Source organism: Rana temporaria, chromosome 3 (assembly GCF_905171775.1).
Source record: "Rana temporaria chromosome 3, aRanTem1.1, whole genome shotgun sequence".
Taxonomy (NCBI): domain Eukaryota; kingdom Metazoa; phylum Chordata; class Amphibia; order Anura; family Ranidae; genus Rana; species Rana temporaria.
The window spans coordinates 56180024-56203150 of NC_053491.1; the positions used below are offsets into that span (position 1 = coordinate 56180024).

The 23127-nt window shown below is 41.5% G+C and overlaps 1 protein-coding gene across 4 annotated transcripts in view; it reads right to left on the reverse strand.

Moving 5' to 3' along the window:
* BNC1 (basonuclin 1) overlaps window positions 1-23127 on the reverse strand; it is a 44376-nt gene that overhangs the window by 15854 nt on the left and 5395 nt on the right. For 3 of the 4 annotated variants that reach the window (XM_040342611.1, XM_040342612.1, XM_040342609.1), the window contains exons 2-3: window positions 1531-1633; window positions 1199-1434 (exon numbers count right to left, since the gene is read on the reverse strand). In XM_040342611.1, the coding sequence (XP_040198545.1) occupies window positions 1199-1434; window positions 1531-1633 (339 nt within the window). Of the gene's footprint in view, window positions 1-1198; window positions 1435-1530; window positions 1634-7622; window positions 7690-23127 lie in introns of all 4 variants that reach the window. The other variant, XM_040342610.1, reaches the window with a different exon arrangement.

Below are 23127 nucleotides of genomic sequence, written 5' to 3' on the forward strand. Positions count from 1 at the left end.
TTTTTCTTTTTACATTTACATTTCCAATATTGGAGGACTACCAATGTCATCCTAGGCAGAGGCCGCCAAGAGGGAAAAAAAAAACATGGTTCACTTAGGAAAAGTGTTTTATGAAGAAATGCAGTGAAAGGGCTACCAGTCAGTCCTAGACTGGCCAACTATGAAATACGAGGAGTCTTCTTAAACAACCTATTTAGAGAAGTAGAGATTTTCTCCTTTTTGTTGACTTCGTACCAGTTTGAAGCATCAAGGTCTTTCAACCGTGGAGGCCAACCAACCTTGAGTTAGCCATACAACCCTGTAATGGAGATCTATGAAGCATCAAGGCAGCCAAAGTCTGACTTTTTTTACAGAATATTTCTAAAGAGTGCTAGCACTATGGCATGACATGATCTCTGACTAATGGTACAGGCAAGGAGACTGATGATGATGTGTACAGCTCCAAGAGACACCATCACTCCTGAATAACTGTGGTAAAGGGCAGACATGGGGGGATAGAAGGCCATGCAAGGCAGTATGTAAGTGCCTCCTGAACATCTCCAGGAATTAAAAATGATGTGTGTAATAGGCCTTGAGCCACAAAAGTTCATTAAGCAGTATCATAACAACAGAGATGTTTAAAATAAGGCAGCAAGATATGATATGGGGGAAAAATAGGAAGCAATATGTCTCTTGCTACCTACAGTAAATCAGCCGAAGCAAAAGTGAAGTTTTGATTTCTAAAATTCACTGCAATAAGTAACATACAGTATGTAAGTGGCAACACAAGCCCCTTTATCCACAAGGCTCTTGTGGCTTCTAAAAATGTGTGTAGCTGCAGCTATTGCCCAGAAGGCATTTTAGTTAGGCAACCAGTGTATACTTTGCTATACTCCATTTATATTTAACAATAAATATTTTAACCTTGATTGACAGTTATGTAAATTTGTGATTAATAGATGCTTATGGAGAAAGCCATGATGATTTTTTTTTTTTATGTATTCTATTGGGAATATTTAAAAAGGAAATGCCAAGTACAAAATGCAGCTATCCATAGTATAAACAACAAATCACATATATCAACTAATCTGAACCGCTTAGTTTTCTGGTTTAAGTTATTGTATTATTTAAGTAACACTTTGTACATTATTACTACCCTTGACACTTCTTTATTCAACAAGCCTTTGTGTATGACAGTAATCGAAGCACTGTATTGTACCTGAAGGACATAACCCCGAATATAGTCCTGAAGTGTCCAGTCAAGTGAATGAAGGATCTGCAGGACCTCTTCTTGCTTCAAGACACTGAATAGCCGATCAAGCAGAATTTTCAGGCGAACAGGAATGGCTTGAGTGGCATAAAGAATAAGGCTGCTAATATCGAAGACCACGCTGGACTGAACAATCTCAACTTGGCTGGCGGGGTAAAAGTGCGGGATCCGTAACTTGCTTAATGCTAGGTCACAAGAAAACAAAACAAGTTTTAGAACTATGGAATCAACTGGAATGTGGACATCTGGACAAAGAACAGGGTTTAGTTACACAATATTACCATGTGCCACCCATCCGTGCCTGCACTGCTCACAATGACGAGGGTTTATTTTCGCAGGTTTGAAACTCAGACAGATGCAGTTGACCAGTGTGCATCGTATTGCCTACAATATAAATAAACATGTTCAAGACAACAGGAATCAAAATTGCCATTGATAAAAAAGGGGTCATACTGTTATTTTTTTCATCAATTACTATTTTTACTTCAATAAATCTGTCTGAATTATTGAATAGATTTGCAGCAGGCTCACATTTGCAATGTGATTTAGAACGTCATACAAACATATGCACACAGTACTGAATGAAGATCACTGACAGATTATAGTCCATGGTCAGAGTTTATAGCTTCCAAATGCAATGTAATGATCACGTTTCATCAAGGAACACATTACTCTTTGCATCTTCTACATCTGGACACCTTATGCAGGTCATAAATAATCACTGATATTGTGGCTTTTCACAGTCGAGAGCACAATTCAAAAGGCAAAAACACCAAAGATTGAAATCTATTGCAGCCAGGCACTTCAGTTCAGCAGAGAAAAAAAATGGCCCATCAAAATCCCTAAAAAGAATTGCAGATAAATGAATAGTAATGCTAATGAAGTACTTCCTGAATGCTATATGTCTCAATATATTACATAGAAATAGTAAATGGTTATGCAATTGAACTGTGCATATATTATATCTTCAAATGGGGAAAAATAAGACACCCACGTGGGCTGCAATATTCTGAGCCAGTAAAATCAAATAATATACAATTTTCCCCTGAGAGCAATAGTCAATTATAAATTGCATTAATGTAGGCTTAACAGACTAGTAATGCTCCCCATATTTGAATCCATGGCCAGCACTGAAGCTAACATCAAATTAGACAATTAGTGCTTAATACATTTGGTGATAAGTCCATGTATGTGTTTCAAGTCAAAATACAAAGTTCTGCACCTATTCCTTACTTTTTTCTTAATGAATACATTTTAAAGTTTCACAAACACATATACAGAGGTAGTGGTAAGCCCCCCCCCAAAAAAAACCAACAACATATACTTGTCCACGGGAGACACAATACCAGGTGCAGAACATGCATGGAAAAAATATAGAACATGGCACAGTTATGGGAGCTGAAAATACAATGTGGCTATATCTTTTACATTTTACTTTAAGGCCACCATGGGAAAAGGAATTGCGGGATAAGGAGATCAAAGTTAATGTACCCACAGATATTAGATGCCCACTGGGATATGTCGTTTATGATAACTTCAGACATTAAAGATGCCTTTTAAAAAAATGGTTGACCCCCATTGCACTGACCTATAATAAAAAGAGCGGATTTGGTGTGCTTTGTTGGCAAACACTGCACCAGCCTATAATGAGAGGGGATTCAGAGTGCTTTGTTGGCATCCACTCCACCAACCTATTTCAAGAAATATGAAAATGAGTTGGCACGACAAATATTGAATGTTCACTTCCCAACTAAAAAGTGGGTGTTTTGGAAGGCCTACAGACCTACAAAAATAAATACCTATAGACATTCCCTAATGTCTGTGGGTAACTATAAAAAAAAAAAAAAGGTGAAAGCAAACAGCTAAATACGCAGCTGAGATATACAAGTATACACTTTTTAAGACAAGAAATAATAGACGCCTCTGTGGGGGAATACCATCATGCTCGAATGCAAGTCATGCAAAAACAGTTTGTTTGTGATTGGATATTGATAGAGTAGCAAAAACCTGATAAGGTCAACAACCCTGAGCTCTCATTTCGGCCAGCTTCTCTCTGTATTCTGCGATGTAAAGCCTCAATTGACTTCCAGTGCTACCCTTTCCACCTATTAAGTTGTGCAGGGAACTACAGGAGGCAAATATAAATAATTCCTTAGATGCAACTTAAAAATAAGTTATGGATTGTTTTTTTTATTTTTTTATTATTACCCAACAGGGTTAAATGGGGTCATTATATGTCTGTTGCTTTAACCTGCCTGGCGGTCTTCCCGAGTCTGACTCGGGGTTAGATTTTCCTGCTGCGAGCGGAAACCCCGAGTCAGACTCGGGCTTGCCTCGCTAGATCCACAGGCACAAGTTACTTACCTTGTCCCTGGATCCAGCGATGCCACCGCGCTGTGTGAGCGAGTGGGACCTCGCTCGATTCACACAGTGCCTCCGTGTGACGCCGATCTCCGTTCCCTGCGACGTTACGACGCAAGGGGAGCGGAGAACGGCGCCAAATTCAAAAAAGTAAACAAACACATTACATACAGTATACTGTAATCTTATAGATTACAGTACTGTATGTAAAAAAAACACACCCCCCTTGTCCCTAGTGGTCTGTCCTGTGTCATGCATGTCATTTTATATAATAAAAACTTTTCTTTCTGCCTGCAAACTGTAGATTGTCCATAGCAACCAAAAGTGTCCCTTTATGTCAAAAATAGTTTTAGATCAGCTAAAAAACAGCGATAATAAATTATAATCACTTGCAGAATTGTGCGATAGCGATTTGTGGGGAAATTCGTCATAAAAAAAAAAAAATAATGACAGCAACAATTCTGCAACTGAGCAAATTTCAGTGATTTTGATTTGATTACATTATTGAATAATTTTTATTATAATTATATTATTATTTGTTATAATTATTTATAATTATTTATTATATTATAATTTATAATTTTGTTTTTAAAAAAATGTTATACCTGGGATGCCTATTAGAATCTTGTTTGGTCAGATTTAAGTGAGTTATTTCTAAAAATTACAGACCTACAATATAAAACGCCAAATTTCCTTGCAAATAATGGTACCGCTTTTAGCATGTTTTTTCTGACAGAATCATACCGCCAGGGAGGTTAAGTCAGACAAAAATATTACCCATGCAGGAAATCATAATTGGTTTCCTATTGTGCTCAATATTCAGAGAGAAGGCAGGCATCAAAGTTCATGGCCTATGTAACAACTGGAAAATACACATTTCAGAGGGGATAACAATCTTTTATGGTCAGATTGTTTTCTAATGAACGTCTGCTTTCTTACATCTATGGATAGGAATGTTAGGACATCAAAAGTCCTATTTCAGGGAGGTGTACGTCAGTAAAATAAAACAGCTTCTTCTCAGAGTGTCTATTCTAAATGTAACCCACTTGCATTAAGGAGGAAACCAGCCTTCACTGGATTCTTTAATATGCATGATTACATTTGTAATTGTTCAAATGACATCCAGATAAGACGGGGAGAGGGAGAAGTAATTCTGGACTGGGTAAATGTAGAATTCCTCCATGTCTGGAACTGAAGTGCTCTGCATACTATGCCCGACTTGATGTAACAATGAGCCAATGTTGGGGATACATATTAATCCTCTGGGGAAACCATTCCTGTACAGAGTGGAAAACAGATTATGGGAGTCTAAGAAAACTAGTCTCAAGTTACCCCTATTAGCATTTCATCAGCAGCACTTCCTACAGGGGTTTAGAACATCTGCTGAAACTCTGTGTGCAAGTGATTTATAGACTGAATTTATCAAAATACAATGGTTAAAAAAAGTGGTTTTATGGTAATAAGAATACCGAACAGTTTGGTGTAAAGAGAATTGCATCATAATGATATCTTGCTTCAGATTGTAGAAATATTTTATTCTATCACGGCTCTTTAACACATGACACAGATTAAATCAATTTTGTCCAAATGGGGAAAAACAAGACACACCTATGTTTTTAGAAAATTATTAAAAAGTTTCAAAATAAAACATAATGGGAAACAATAAATGCACACTGGAAAGCATCAGCAACCGCAAAACTGATATTCCACTTTTTTTTAATACACGAGAGCAGGTTTTCTTAACCAGGGTTCTGTAAAACTTTAGGCTTCCTTGAACAATGGCAAATGAATCTCCCACCTAGGTTGACCACCGTTGCAAATCAGCAAAGATCCACTGACCACCACCTTTACATGGACCATTAGTGTTGACACCACCACTACTGTTAAAGGGGTTGTAAACCCTCACGGTTTTTCATCTTAATGCATTCTATGCATTAAGGTGAAAAGCCTTTTGTGCTGCAGCAGCCCTTTTACTTACCTGAACCCATTCGTTCCATCGACAGGGACCAGTACAGCAGCTCCAGCCGCTGTCTCAGGTCCTCATTGTATAGATTGATAGCAGCAGGAGCCATAGGCAATCAATTCCAGTGACATGGGAGTCGGGGATGAGTCCTGCCGTTTATGTCAATAGACGCAGCAGTAGGACTTGGGAGCGCGCCTGCACGGGTGCCCCCATGGAAAGCAGCTCTCCATGGGGGCACTCAAGAAAAGGAGGAGCCAGGAGCGCCACAGGGGGACCCCAGAAGAGGGGGTAAGTAGGACATGTTTGTTATTTTAAAAAAAAAACACAAAGATTTACAATCACTTTACACTACCTGCATTTCTTTTTTGTTCTTATTCATTTATTTAATTCAAAGATTGTTAATGAAAATGTTAATGTATACAACAGGTAGGGGTTAAAAATATCTATCCAGTGCATCAAATACTCAAGGTATGCCATATTTTTTTTCTTTTACACTTTTTACAACTTACTGATCATGCTACTCTACCATAAGCTGTAGGTATAATCATTATTAGCAGGGGCTCCTCGGGACCTGAAAATTGGTTTAAGGGTTCCTCCAGGTTACGAAGGTTGAGCAAGGCTGTGCTAGAGAGCTGAATGACTTACTGCCCACTTTGAAGTAGAAGTTGTCCAATGAACACTATACAGCCATTTAACCCATGCACATTGATAAATGCATAGCAACATGTTTGACATCTGTCTGCGTTCCAGTTGTTTAGCAATCAGCACTGAAAACTACCAAACACGGACACCATGCAGTTTATGGTGTCGCTCAGACCTCCTTGCGCCATCTACATGTTTGACAGCATAAGAGCACAGAGGAGGTATTTCCAAGTCAGGCTTTGCAAATACAAGATGTAAATAGCATTGCATTTTGTTGCTCTTAAATGGCCACTAGTTTCCACTGCTGATTGGCGAGGAGGGGGAGTTTTCTGTAAAGGTGAACTTACCCATTAATGGGGACACAGACAGCAATAAAAACTGACAAGCCTTCCAATCCCTCTCCACCCCCCGCTAGCGGCCTAGAAAAGGGTTAATACCGCCCGCAATGCGCCTCTGCAGAGGCACATTGCGGGCGGTATTACTGCGGTTTCCCATTGTTTGCAGGAAAAAAAATTCTCTCCTGCCAGCGCATCGCCTCAGTGTGAAAGCCCTCAGGCTTTCACATTGAGAAGGCTGGGCAGGAGTTTTTCAGGCGGTATTTAGGCGCTATTTATAGTGTGAAAAGGGGCCTTAGGCCTTGTACACACGCCTGAGGAACTAGTCGTAAATGAAACATCGTTTTCCTCCAAGAGTTCCTTGACAGGCTTGTCGAGAATCTTGACAAGCTTTCTTTGCGTACACACGGTCAAGACCAAATCTCGTCGTTCTCAAACGCAGTGACGTTCAACGCGTACGACGGCACTATAAAGGGGAAGTTTGATTCCACTGGCACAACCCTTGGGGCTGCATTTGCTAATCTCATGTTACTGCGTGTTAAGTAAAAGTTTGGTAAGAAACGATTTGCGCTTTTCAGTCTGTTACAGCGTGACAAATGTGCTATCTCCATTACGAACGCTACTTTTACCGAAGGTGCGCTCCCGTCTCATACTTTATTCTGAGCATGTGCGGGTTTCTAAGCATACACACGAATGTGTTTCTTGTCGAAAACCAGCCCGACGAGGAAATTGAGACTCCCGTCGAGGAAAAGGAGAACTTGTTCTCTTTTTTTCTCGTCGAGTTCCACGTCAGTTTTCTCAACGAAAAACATACACACGACCGTTTTCCTCGGCAAAAAACCTCTGCCACCAAGTTTCTTGATGGATTCTGTCGAGGAAAACTGTTGTGTGTACGAGTCCTAGGAGTCCAAGAAGAATACAACTGTAAACAATGGTGGAAAGATCCTTCTGCTAGAGTCCTCTAAAAAAAAAAACATCTACCAAAAAATAGGATATCTGCTTTGGGTGGACAGACATTTGAAGGTAAAGTGTTAAAACTAGGAAAAGGAAGAAAAAAAAAAAAAAAACTTACCTCATTCATTTTGTGCTTTGGTTCAGTCCCCACAAACAGCTGAATCTCATTCCCTGGAATGCACTCACTAACACACAAAACAGAAGGTCAAGTTACTTTCTGAAAACATTTCTTGGCAATGCATCTCAAACCAGCTACCACCCTCATCACAGATATTCTCTCTGCTACAACTGATGACTTCTGTTTAGTATCAATAAACATTAACCCATTTTAGGTAGTTTTCAGCATAAAAGTAGGATTGATCACCAGGATGAGTTTATGGATAAACACAGATCCCTCTTTCATTTTTTCGGCAGTATGGATTCTCTCCAAATGCAGTAAGTAGTAAGAGACATCACAAAAAAAGTATTCGTTGGCTTTTTGTTTTGGTGATTCTGCCAATCCTGCTCCCAGTTTTACAATTAATTGATATCATATTATTATTATTATTTTATTTTTTTAAACTGACCCCCATAAAAGACACTAACACAATAGACACAGAATAATGTCTGGAAGCTCCTATCAGCACATATGTATTGAATTGTGGGGGATAGGGATCAAAAATGGCTCCCAAAAACAGCAGCACAGGACTGCGAGTAGGCTCTTTCATGACTTCACTGGCCAGGAGAAGGGGAGGAATTGGAAACAGTCAGTGCGGCTTGCCCATTTCCAGTAGTGGAAGGTACATTACATTCACTGCCCCTGTGAGAGGTTTACTAGCATTCATGGGGAACAGGTAAGTAGTCCAATAGGTCCATTTATAGACCCCCAAATCCAGCATGTGCACCTAGGCACTAATGATGTGCAAGAGCAATTCGCCCAGTGTTGAAGGACAGGTGTTGGTATCAAAATAGCTGGGAAACTTGACAGGATTTATGTTTCAGAGGGAGGTCGTAAAATAAAAAATTTGGTTTGACCTATAGATCAGCTGATTTTCACAGATATCTGCTGCCATGATTTAGCCTGATTTACTGAAGTGGAAGAAAAGACAAAGGTCCATCAAGTTCAACAAACAGAAAAAAAAAAAGAATAAAAAAGTAAAAAGACCTTCATAAACAGAATCTTACATCCACAGCTGATCTAGAGGATGGCAAAGGGGAAAATCGGGTATTCACTGGATCAACAATCCCTGGTGTTTTTGCCTCTAAATGTTAGGATATAGATATATTCTGTGATATTAGGAATGCATCCAGCCCTGTTAACTACTTGCGCCGGGCGGCATACCCGTACATTACCCGACTTCGAGTGGTTATACCGGGATGATGATGCAGCTACAGGCTTCATCCTGGTACCTTTTTTTAAACTGGTGGAGCACTTTATAAATACCGTATTTATTCGAGTATAACGCGCACCCGTGTATAACGCGCACCCCTAATTTTCAATTAAAAATCGGTATAAAATCATTTATGTCCAGCCATGCCCCCTGTATGTCCAGCCATGCCCCCTGTATGTCCAGCCGTGCCCCCTGTATGTCCAGCCGTGCCCCCTGTATGTCCAGCCGTGCCCCCTGTATGTGTCCAGCCGTGCCCCCTGTATGTGTCCAGCCGTGCCCCCTGTATGTGTCCAGCCGTGCCCCCTGTATGTGTCCAGCCGTGCCCCCTGTATGTGTCCAGCCGTGCCCCCTGTATGTGTCCAGCCGTGCCCCCTGTATGTGTCCAGCCGTGCCCCCTGTATGTGTCCAGCCGTGCCCCCTGTATGTGTCCAGCCGTGCCCGCTGTATGTGTCCAGCCGTGCCCCCTGTATGTGTCCAGCCGTGCCCCCTTACCTTTAATCACGCGGCGCGCGGGAACATTACAGACAGCGTTCGTTTGAACAGCTGTTTTCCCTGCCACGCATAGTCACTCCCCCTCGTTCGCGATTGGACAGATCCGTCCAAGGGGGAGTGTCTACGCGCGGCAGGGAAAACAGCTATTCAAACGAAAGCTGTCTAATGTTCCCCCGCGCCGCGTGATTAACGTTGTAGCGGCGTTTGTGGCTTCGGTGGCGGCGGCGGTAGCAGCGGCGTGTGCGGCGGCGGTAGCAGCGGCGGCGGTAGCGGCGGGGGGGAAAAAGTCCTCGAGTATAACGCGCACCCAAACTTTGAACTTTTTTTGGGGTATAAAATTTTGCGCGTTATACTCGAATAAATACGGTAACTGCTGGATTGCTATTGCAAGTGGAGGGAAGGGGTCACCCACCATGCCATCACCCACCATTTTATTCTCTAGGGCCTCTGTTGTAAGAAAATATATAATGTCTGGGGGTTGTAGGTAATTTTAGCAAAAAAATCAGATTTTTACATGCATGTGAGAAGTTTGAGAAAAAGGCCTGGTCTTCAAATGGTTAAAATAATCTACTGAGTTCACCTAGTGCCTGAGGAAGCCCATTTCTCTTTTTTACAGCTCTTAAGCCCCATACACACTATCAGTTTTCTTGCAGGTTTTTCTCTTCAGGTTTACCAAAACCATGTAGTGGGTCTTCAAACTATGGCCCTCCAGTTGTTCAGGAACTACAATTCCCATCATGCCTAGTCATGTCTGTGAATGTCAGAGTTTTACAATGCCTCATGGGACGTGTAGTTCCGCAACAGCTGGAGGGCCGTAGTTTGAGGATCCCTGATGTAGTGCAAGGGCCTGCCTGATTGCATACACATTGAAACTCTTAAGGTTTGACCTCATATTAGATGGTTTTGGTAAACCTGAAGAGAAAAACCTGCAGGAAAACTGATAGTGTGTTACTGTGAAAAAGCCTTTCTGTATGTGGAGGTTAAATCGTGTTTCCTCCAGACGTTCTAAGACTGTCAGTTCCCTCATCTCTCTCTATTTTTAATGCATATCATTTTTATTCAGAAATATTTATTTATTTTTAACATGCATACATCTTCTCACATCAAACAATAATCCAAAAGCTCATCATTTAACATCCACCCTTAAGAGCCCTTTCACACTGGTGCGTTTTTGCTGCGTTTTCGCTGTAAAAATAGCGCTATTAAAACGCTCCCCATGCATCTCAATGAACCCTTTCACACTGAGGCGTTGCGCTGGAGGAGCGTTGAGAAAAGTCCTGCAAGCAGCATCTTTGGAGCAGCTTTTGAGCGCTGAAAAAAACGCTCCAAAAACGCCCCTCTCCATTGAAATGAATTAAAAACGCGATAAAATCGCGGTAAAATAGCTGTGTTTTACCACTATTTTAACGCTCCGCTTTAGGTGTTTCCAGTGTGAAAGGGCTCTAAATTCTTCCATGCACTACAGTACATCTATCTTATCGTATACAAAAAGAACTCATTATTTATCAGCATAATCGGTTTATATTTAAAATAAATAAATAAATAGAGCATTTCAAAATACAAAAAAATATATATGTATCATATTCCCCTCACCTTTATCCACACATTGCACTTTACCCTTGTCTACTAATCCAGCGTTTCCAAATTATTTCAAATGCCTTAATGTTACCCCCCCCCCCCTTGTTTTTTTTTTTTAGTTCCCCATCTCTACCAAGATGCTCATTCATGTATATACAATTTTGTAAAATATTATTTTCATGTTAAAATTGCCTTCTTAGTTTCCAAAATTATCAGCAAATTCTATGCCAAATTATCCATTCCATAGACAGTGATACCATTTTCTGCAAAATCTGTTTCCTATAACAGGGTACTGGGTGCATGACCACCACATTGGGCACATGAGTGCTCCAGTGTTAATTTTGGCAGCAAATTTCGATTTAGTTTTAGTCTTAGGACTAAAATGGCATTTTAGTTTTAGTTCCATTTTAGCCTTCTGCAATTGTTTTAGTTTTAGTCGTATTTAATCGACTAAATCTCCAGAACATGTTAGTCGTCTAAAATCTAATGGGTGTAAATAAATTGTTTATTTAAAGCGGAGCTCCACCCTAAAGTGGAACTCACGCTGATCGGAACCCTCCCCCCCTCCGGTGTCACATTTGACACCTTTCAGGGGGGAGGGGGTGCAGATACCTGTCTAAAGACAGGTATTTGCACCCACTTCCGGCCACACAGTTTCGGGTAAACTGCGGGCAGAACGTCACCTCTCGTCCTCCCCCCGTTGTGCTCTGGGAACACTCGGCTCTCAGAGCACAGCGGGAGCCAATCAGCGGCGCAGCGCAACTCGCGAATGCGCCGTAGGGAACCGGGTAGTGAAGCCAGAGCATTCACTTCCTGCTTCCCTCACTGAGGATGGAGGGGGGAGCAGCAGAGTGACGAGCAATTTCTCATCCTCTGCTGCGGACGGTGCTGGACTCCAGGACAGGTAAGTGTCCTAATATTAAAAAATACTGCAGCTGCTGGCTTTTAATATTTTTTTTTAATGGCACATCCGCTTTAACCTTTCTCTACAATGTCCAAACTCATTATATACTGCTGGAGTGAAAAATCGAATATGTTATTATTTATGGTATTGAGGTTTGAACATGCCATGTTCATACCAGTGTTACATTTTAAAGGCAAATTTCAATTTAGCTTTAGTCTTAGTCCTTTGACTAAAATGGCATTTTAGTTTTAGTCGTATTTTAGTAATTTCAATGTTTTTAATATTAGTCGTATTTTAGTCGACTAAAATAGTATTCATTTAGTCGACTAAAATGTTTTCGTCGTTTTAGTCGACTAAATGAACACTGGACTGCTCTGGCTCATTGGCAATAATTTCTCTTCTATTCTATGTTCTAAGTTGATCTCCCAATTCTGAATTCAAGTAACCTCCCAAAACGGTTCATTTCATTAAAGGGAATAGCAAATAGATTTTTGACAGACTTAATATGAAATAATTCAGTATGTGTTTGTAGTGTTCAGTGCTATCGAAGATGAAAAGAAAACATCAGATGCTGGTCATTTTTCATACCGCCATGCAGTGAATTGTAAGCATATTACTAATGCCGCGTACACACGGTCGTTTTATGTGATGAAAAAAAATGACGTTTTTAAAAACGTCACTTTAATTGACCGTGTGTGGGGGAAAACGTCGTTTTATGTCTTCTAAAAAACGACCAAAAAAAATTGAAGCATGCTTCAATTTTATGTGTCGTTTTTCAATTGACCGTGTGTAGCAAAAACGTTGTTTAAAACGACGTTTTTTCATCTGCGCATGCCCAGAAGCTACTTATGAAGCGAGCTTCAATGGAAAAACGTGGTGGAACGTAACCTCGCTTTGCTAGAACATTGTGAGAAAAACGATGGTGTGTAGGCAACTTCGTCTTTGAAAATTGAAGTTTCAAAAACGTCGTTTTTTACTTCACAGAAAATGTCGTTTTTTTTCATCACATAAAGTGATGGTGTGTACGGGGCATAAGAACACAGAACATGAAATATAGACTGGCATTGAACTACCAAGGGGATCTGGAAGGTAGATTCTGAAGTCACGGTCTGTTCACTGAAAGTGATAAGTGTCCATAATTCTGGAGGGTAAAACACTAATGTACAATGTCCATGTACTGAGGAAATTACACGGTGTCCTGTAATCATTTAGTGTATTGGTGATTTTCTTTCATATATATGTAGAGGAAAGAAGGTGGGGGGTCTTTTTGTGTCTGTTATTACTATCAACCAGGACATTCTTCCAGTGAATTATAGAAATGAGAACTTATTGATTGCCAAGGGTAAGACAATTACCCAAGCTTAAAGTGTAGCTCTACTTCTGTTGAGAAAACAATCCCCCTTTGGGTGATCTTTGTACATTGCAGAAATTTTAACAATCTTTGTTTCCACTCTGAAGAAAAAGCTGTTTGCTAGATTGTTTATTTTTTAAAGGTACTTATATAGTGCCATCAATTTACGCAGCGCCTTTACATATATATATTTCACATTCACATCAGTCTCTACCCTCAAGGAGCTTACAATCTAAGGTCCCTCACTCTCATACATACACATATTTGGGTCACTTTTTGACAGGATCCAATTAACTTACCAGCATGTCTTTGGAGTGTGGAAGGAAACTCACACAGGCACAGGGAGAACATGCAAACTCCAGGCAGGTAGTGTCATGGTTGGGATTCAAACCAATAACCCCAGTGCTGCTAGGCAAAAGTGCTAACCACTTAGCCACTGTGCTGGCCATTATGTCAATGTGCAGAGTGAATCTGAATGGGAGTGACATATTCATTATTAATCAGCTGATACCCTTTCAGTGTTCCAAAACGAGGAAAGCAGAGGGGTCTGGGAGTATGTGATTTGTGTTGCATAGGAAACCTAAAATCTGACTTGCATCTTAGTGCAGACTTGTGGGAAAATCAGTGAGCCAATCATTCAAGCAGGAAATTACATTTTTGGGAAAGTTCTTTTCACCAACTGTGTATAGAAGGCCTCCAGGTTGCCATATAGCATTGAATTTGATAAAATATTACAGCAGCAGTTATAGAACAATAACAAACATGTTATACTTACCTCCTCTGTGCTGTGGTTTTGCACAGAGCAGCCCGGATCCTCCCCTTCTTGGGTCCCTGGCTAGAGCTTCTTGCCCCTCCCTCCTGTTGAGTGCCCCCCACAGCAAGCAGCTTGCTATGGGGGCACCCGAGCTGCAGCTCTGTGTATCCATTCAGACACAGAGCTCTCCCCTGATTGGCTTGATTGATAGCAGCGAGAGCCAATGGCTTTTGCTGCTATCAATCTGAGTGACAGTGTCTGGAGCCGCTGCGCTCGTGGACATCGCAGGATCGAATCGGTGAAGGAATGCATTAAGATAACAAATCTTAAGGCTTTACAATCACTTTAAGTTAACAATACCAGTAGGATAACTTTATGGGTCCAGTGCTATCTTTCCTCTTTCCTCAACTGTTCAAACTATCTAAATTGCTGATTTGAAATATATGAAAACAAAGAATTGCATACTCAGAGCAGCTAATGCAGGTGGACTTTGGGATTGGTGTACTAAAGTAAAATAAGCTGCTCATTTTGCAATGGAATATTTCCTGAGCTTAATGAATGAGGTGAAGCTTTGCTGACTTCCATCATCCAATCATGTGCAAGCAAAAATACATTACATATACACAACACATAATATATATATATATATATATATATATATATATATATATATATATATATATATATATATATATATATATATATTTTTTCTTTACTTGTTTTTGCACATGATTGTGTATTCTTTTGAAGTGCATATTCATCACTTTTACTAGCTAAGGAAAACATTTCCTTGCAAAGTGAATAGCCTATTTGCCTAGTAAATCAATCCCTACAAGTCAAATAATTTCAGACATATCATATTAGAATAATGCATTGCTCCCTTACTACATATGCACATGCTGTCAGAGCTAAGGAGAACACACAATCCAGTTTATTAATTTAAGTATAGTAAGAAAATGGCACATTCAGCAATGTCTACAAGGATCTAGTAAAAGCATGTGGCTACAGTCAGATGAGCCCAGCACACCAGAAGAGACATAATACTTCTACAAGTAATGTCTCTGTATCAATTAACTGGCTGAGCATAAGCCACAGAGCATACAGAAAGAGATTAGATCACCATTAGGCCTGGTCATGTCCACTTTAACCCTTTCTGGAGCAAGCACAAAAGCACAAATGTAGGATGTGATGAATCCAGAAATACATGGACCCTACGTATACATGGGATACAATACTCTGTATATTCCAAATATGAAAGCGTTTTCAAACCTCAAACCAACAATATAATATAATGCAACTTCACAGTCCTTGGGTGGCTACATCCTTATTCAGAGTTCTTTTGCGTTATTTTCACCTGGTATTCCTGAAAATAACACACTTCTCATTCCTCTGTGGCCACGTCACTCCTCCACTGTATCTATGGAGGGAGCCATGGTTGTCATCATAGGCTGTTCTAATATGGACTACAAATATTTCTTCATATCCAATAAATGGGGGGGGGGGGCAATCAGTAGTTTACAGACGATAGTCCAAGTTCCAAGTTGGAAGATATTCTTCAATGCAGCTCACAGGAAGTGACAAGGAGCCCTGGTTCACACTGGGTACGATTTGGAACGATTTGAGATGCGATTTGACATGTCAAATCGCATCTCAAATCGGCGGCAATTGTCGGCAATGGCACTGTCCTAATCAGTGCGACACCGCATCTGCGATTTCAAAAAGTAGTTCCTGTACTACTTTTTGCGATTTCGGGCCGCGATTTACATTAAATTGCGGCCGAAATCGCGGCCGCAAAATCGCGGTAAAATCGTGCATTTTACCGCGATTTTGAATTCGCAGCAGTGTGAACCTAGGCGGACACTGTGTTTTTGGTAACATGAACAGTTATTTTCTATATTGGCTGAAAAGGTTCTTAGCTTGACAAAAAAAGAAACTTAATGCAGTCACCACGTAGGCAGGTGCAGTTAGCTTGTCAACTACTAGATAGCTCTGTTCCCTATATGGTCTTATAAAGGGAAAAGTTATAAGCAGGTGATGGCTCCCCTCTTAGACAAGTACCTCCTCTAGTAATGAAAAAAGGTTACAGCGCTCTCTGCAGGGGCAACCCAATCCATACAACAGGTCTACTTACAGGTGCCGAAGCTTGATGTGTCCCAACACACTCAAATGCAACAGCTATGACTATATAAATAAATTACACTTCAAGGATTACAGTTTTGCTGGCTCTTCTTACTACTCCTCCTCCAGTGATGTCAGGGGTGCAGTGAGGGCCAATATAAAGGCTGTTGGAAGGGCCCATGGTAGTCAGGGTATATAAGCCAAACACCCCAGAGCTGCTAGGATATAGTTGCCTACAGAGTTTATTTACAGGGCCCTCTGCAGGTTTGAAGCCCCAGGCAAGATGGAACAGAACACAGAAGCAACAGCTGGAGTCACCTTGTCTCCTATGACCTTCTTCTGCAGGTCCTGCAGCAGGGTGGAAAAGGAGTTTTTCGGCCAGGTCATAGTCCTCCGATATGAGTAGAGGTGAAGCCTGGGGATGAGTGTGCCCTCTGGGAGCATGACCAGCTGGGCAGAGCTATGGAAAGGACATGGAAGAGACTGATATACTAATGTGAGCACCTTGATTCTACCTGGTGAAGGAAGCTAAATTCTTTGCACTTAGAATACATGGGGGAAGTGGTTCCAATTCTGTGGTGCTCCCAAGGAGAGGAGGTAAAAAAGGAAGATGACTTACAAATGATGTACTGGCGTTCTGTGCAGAAATGACAACCATAGAATATCTCCTCCTGTGTATGGAGTTCCGGGCCATAGAGTTCTGCTAGTATATAAAATGTGATGTCATGAAAGTTTTGCAAAGCTACAGTGAGGTGCGGAAAATGCATTTTATGTGTGGACATTCCTTCATTCATGAATATCTAGGCCTATGGCTGGGGAATTTACGAGCAGGCCTATGGCTAGGAGTTTGACACAATATGTCAGAAGGTTTCATCAGCAGCAGGGGGGTTGTTGTCCTATACAAGAAGAAGCAGGGAGGAACTTGCACAGTTGGCACCAACACACAGCCAATCGTAAGCCCCATTACAAGCAAGGACTGTAAGCTACAATACAATGCATTTTTTTAATGGGTTTAGTTATCCTAAAGCAGACGTTTAATTATTTTTACATATTTACATCCAGCTTGTGAGATCCCTGTGAAAGCTGGAAGTCATTGTAATAGACACCACTACAACAGTGATATCTGAGAGCTTTGAAATCCTGTGCCAAGCAACTGCCCTGATGCTTACTGAATACGGAAGGTTGGCACAGGCATCATTCAGAGAACACTTTGCGTTTTCTCCTGATATCACTGCTCCGCCTCTCCACCTTGTCCAATCAGAAATGCCTTGCCTTAATTGAGGAAATGCAAAGCGTTCTCTGAATGGCCTGTGCTGAGTGAGTAACTGCCTGTGCCCACAATGCAGCAGTGGAAGTTGCTCAGTATGGAACCCGGAAGCTGGTAGTGTCTAATGCACTGATTTCCAGCTACCACGGTAATCCCACACACATGGCTCATACATACTTACATTGGTTCAACCTGGACCAATGTAACCATATAGAAATCACCATACAAAGCTTCAGCTTTAAAGTATCAACTACGTTATGTAACAAAAAGTGATATGCCCTAGATTTTCACTAGCCATTGAATAAAAAGAACATTTCTATAGACCCCCAAAGCATACTTAAAATTAAAATAATCATATTTCAAAAACATGCTCTATGAGATATCGTACCTTCATGCCTATTTAATGAGGAAAGTGGCACAATGCAGTAACCTAGAGCTAGAAATGATCAGACTGACACATTGGTAGCTATGGGTTACAGCACTCTAATGATTGCTCTTGGCATTTCCACACTGAATATGACGGCTTGTCTTCTGCTCTATGGACGTTCCTGGAATCTATTGGATTTTATGATTTGGTGACCTAAGAAGGCGAGGGTGTTCTATACAATATATTTTCTGAAGCCTAAGCTCTTTTCTTTGTCTGAAAGCACAGCTTCCACATAACCTTGCATCTATCCATTTAGAAGGAATGACAGACTAGGGCTGGCCATAGATGAGAAGATTCGGTGAATATATTTTCAGTATTCAATAAGCAGGACAACATTGCAGCTTTTTATATACGAAAACAATCAAAAATGACAAAGTGGATGCGGGAGAGTTGGATGGTGAACAGTGGGAGGAAATTTTTCAGGCGGTGGGCAGGTGCTCCTTGAATGTATCACAAAGGCTCACCCAGTTGTATATCCTGTTGCGTACCTATTACACCCTACACAGGCTTAATAAGATGAATCCGCAACTGGACCCTACCTGTACACGTTGTAAGAGAGACCATGGAGATTTGATTCATATGCTATGGAGATGTCCCAAACTCCACACTTATTAAGCAGGAGTTGTGTGTACCGTTAACTCAGCATTTGGTGTGGCTCTTCCAAAGGACCCGAGGGCATGTCTCTTGGGGGCTCTGGAGGAGTACGAATGGGAAGAGGCGGACAGGGAAGCGATACAAAGGGTGTTGTTCCAGGCGAGGAAGCTCATCATGGTTCATTGGAGAGCAGATGCTCCCCCGACCCATGCTGAATGGATCGCCAATATTGGGACAACGATGAGGATGGAGAAACTGGTATATCAACACAGGGGTAATGCCCACAAGTTTGAGAAGTTATGGGCAAAGTGGCTGGATGTACTGGGTCTAGCCCCGGTGGACTTGGTGATGGATAGGTTGCTGGGTATCAATGTTGGGTGAGATATGGAATGGGAGTGGATGTCCCGAGAGCGCTGTCCGGAGTGATGGTGGGGGGGGGGGATTTACCTCCAGAATGGGGTTGCTATGTCTGTACATGTTATTTTATCTCTGATCTTTATTTATATTTTGTTTATGTCCCCGACATGTCGAGGGGATTTTGTATGCCTTGTACCTCTGCAAACTAAATAAAACTTTTGTTGGATTTTAAAAAAAAAATGACAAAGTGGTATTAAACCCAAAACCAAAAATGTTGTTTCAAGAGGAACTGCAGTCTTCTCACATAATTTGTAATAAAAACATCTTTGACATTCTGAAGCTTCCCTTCAACCACTTTGCATATTATTTTACATATACTGTGATTCTGTACTTGCCAAATATGCTGCAGAAATCTCCCTCCACTGAGTCTGGCTGCATCCATTTTAACTGTGGGCAGCTGAAGCTGCTGCCTGTTCACTTCCTGGATTTACACAGAGACACACCTCCAGCTCTGCAACCCTCATTGGCCCTATTATGACTCATGTGCCCCCTCATGTCCTGGAAAACTCTCACGAGAGCTAAAGAGAGAGCTGTGCATGATGTCATAAGCCTTGTATAATGACCATGACCATGCTGCTGTGTACCTGAACCACACAAACATCACTGGTAGGTCTAAACAGCCCAATCTCAGCTACGAGTATTGGACATTGCCTAGCCCATGGATTTACCTAATTGCCGAATCTATGTAGCATGTCCGTTTCCAGCATGATCACTTTCACATGTTGCAATCACAGATTCAGCACATCTCAGGCGTTCCTTCTACTCGGTGAGAACCTCGTCCCAGGCTGTATAGGAAGGAGTACATTGTGTAATACTCCTCCTAAGACCCTCCGCACAGTCCATGATGACCTCACTGGTGTCAGTCGGTGGAAGCTCTCGTTTCATCATACTTGCTCATAAATAAGCCACTTGGACATGATGTGGGAAGCCGGGAACCTCAACACGAATCATACCATACTCACATTTAACTTTCCTAACTGGAAGACATAGGAAGGGCCAGACACCGCTACAATAAAATTCATATCCACTGAGTGTTCCCACTCACAGGAAATTATCTGCAGGCATTTGGTGCTACAATAGTCACTCCGTGTATATTAAAAAGAAGCCATTGCAGACAAATGACTCAAATATGTGGATAGACTGAAGGGGGGAATAAACTTCCCATTAGTGATTGTATCACTTCTGGCTCAGTCATCAACTATGACAGCAGTTAGATGTCAGGACAGTTTGCCTGGTTTTATTCCATGCTATAGATCAGCTGTTCTCAACACAGAGAAACCAGAATTTTTTTTTGGTCTCAGGAAACTCAGAAACTCAAAAAATCTGTCTATTTACAACTCATAGTACATTTGTGTAATGTAATCTTTACATTTGTGTTTATTGACGAGAGACAGCAGTTGACAGGCATTCAGGAGATGCTACTGCCACCTCCTGAACACCACCTTTATTATTAAGTTGCCAAGTGGCAAATTTACATTGTGGGACTTCGGCGAATGTGTTTGGCTCATAGTTGCAGTGCGGTCTCATTAAAGCAGAGTTCCACCCAAAAGTGGAAGCTCCGCTTATCTGCTCCCTCCCCACATTTGGCACCTTTCAGGGGTAAGGGGGGGAGGGGCAAATGAGGAGAAAGAGGGGGCAGGGCCAAGTCGTGGCTCCGTGTCTGAATGGACACACAGAGCAGTAGCTCTGCTCGGGTGCCCCCATAGCAAGCGGACTTGGCAGGAGGGAGGGGCCAGGATCACCGGCGAGGGACCCGAGAAAAAGAGGATTAGGACTGCTCTGTGCAAAACCACTGCACAGAGCAGGTAAGTATAACATGTTTTTTTTTTTTTCGTTTAAAAAAACAAAAACAAAGACTTTAATATCACTTTAAGCTGGCCATAGAGTAGTCAGGTTTTTTTTTTTCTTCGACCAGTAAGTTAAATGAAAAAAAAAATGACCCAATCCTCCCCACTGAGCTATTGTATTCTGACAGCGGGGATACTTCCCCACCGTTGATCATGCGGAAATTATCCAACACAGCACATGTACAGAAGTCAATCAGTAGATCAATTTCTGTACAACCACAGAGACCATATGGATCGAAATTCAGCTGGTCCCTGCTGAACTGGCTGAATTTCCATCCATGTATGGCTGACTTAAGGCCCAGAGAACCAGACATCAGGTTTTATCTTTGTAGCAAAGGTTTGAAATGCCAAGAGCAGACATTGGACAACAATGTTTCTTTTGCGTCAGCTTATATCCATCCACCCCCATGCACTTTGTTTTCTAGTTACAAATGTTGCCATGTGACACTGTGCATCAATGGAACACTTCTGAATGTGTTTTGGGGGTGATCAGCTCATTTGTATTTGAAGTAAACTGTACAGTAGTTTGCTACGAACAGAAATCATGTTCAGGACACATACACTATACCAGTGATGGCAAACCTTGGCAGATGTTTTGGAACTACATTTCCCATGATGCTCAACAAACACTGCAGAGTGAGCATCATGGGAAATGTAGTTCCACTACAATCAGATTCTACAACCTTCTTTAGATCAACCATCAACTATGTAGTACAGGGCCTTCCTGATTTGGTAAACCAAATGGGCTGTTTTAGGTGTGCCCTCCTATTGCATTTTTACTACATCTAAAAGAGACTGTACAGAGATTGTACAATTAGATTGTATAGTGTCTTTTGACGGCCATAGACCTTTCAAAATCCTGCTGAACCGCGTTTGGGCAGGCTGAATGTACCAAGCTGCCGGATTTTATTTGCGATTATCGCTATTGACCCTAGCAATAATCACTGTCTTCTCCCAGTGGGGACGGCTTCCCTCACCCCCACCAGGAGAAGAAAATAGCTTGGCAGGGGGGATTCCCGCATCAGCATGGTCTGTGTTGATGGGGGAACTGAGCAAATGTCCTTCCTGCAACCCGTGGTTGCAGGAAAGAAATTTGCACTATTTAGATTGTTTTCATGAACAAAAGTATCTCAGTGCTGCCCACTGATGCAAAGCGATTGATAATATTCAGCCCTAGCTGATCGTCAATTAAATTCAATCGAAATGAAGTTTAAGGCTTGCTTCACACCTATGCATTTTTAGTGCTTTTGCATTTTGCAGATTTGCACTACAGCCATAGGCGTGCGCACAGGGTGTGCCAGGTGTGCCTGGGCACACCCTAATCACCCCATGTGCATTAGCATTATCAAGGGACAGCACCAGGTGGGTGGTTGGGGGTGCCAGTGGCCAGTGTAAATTCCCCTATCATATTAAAGGCTAGGTTCAACAGTAGGAATACATTACATCCGTATTTATGGTGTAATATGCTCCCAATCAACTGTCTCCTACCACCAGAGCCTCCTTTCTTTGACAGCAGGTGGCGTTCACGTGTGCTTGACATTTGGGGTGCACACCCTAATGCAATTGGCTGTGCACACCTATGACTACAGCCCATTTAAAATGGTTTCCTATGTAACACGTTCTGTAGTGCAAATCTGCAAAATGCAAACAGCACTAAAAATGCATAGGTGTGAATCCAGCCAAAATCAATCAGATGGGAAATTTTGGCTATTCAGTTTGTTTACAGACTCAATTGTTATGATCATATGGCACACCAATCAGATAAAGGAATTCAAAGCATGTGTGATCACCATGAAAAAGATTGTATAACCTTTGTAAAATCAGATTGCATAGTCTATGGCCAGCTTTAGTGATCCTGCCTCTGGCATTTTGCCTGTAGTGACAGAACTGCCCTTGTGACATCAGCCTTTAACACAGAACTACATCCACAACGATTTGATGTAAAATGCTGAAAGTCTTCCATCATCTGAGTAAAGTGACAAGAATGTCCCTTCAGGCATTTCAAGCCAGGTGTGGAATATGTTATCAGGTGACAGATCCACAGTTGCATCTAATGACACTCACACAAAAACTTTTTTTCTGTCAAATCTGTGCAATGTGTGGATCCTGATGGAATAGAAATAGAATGAATGTTATAGACAGGCATAGATATTATTGATGGGATTACACAATTTGTAAAGAAAGTCTGACTGGTGGACAGAGAGCACTGATCCCCAACTGAAAGGGAAATAAGGATGTGCTAGTAGCCAAATGTCCATCAGACAGGATTAGAATCATAGAAGAGGGACGGAAAAAAAAAAAAAAAAAGTGGTCCATTGAGTCTGCCTAATTTTTTTGGTCACACGGCCGGGATTCTCGTCAGGAAAAAAAAGTTGTTTTTCCTGACGAGATTCCTGGCAAAATTTACTTGCCGGCCGAGCGTACACACGTACGATTCAAAAGAACCGCCATTCTTTTGAATGGCACGAACGTGGTGACGTCTTCGACTACGACGAGCATGCGCT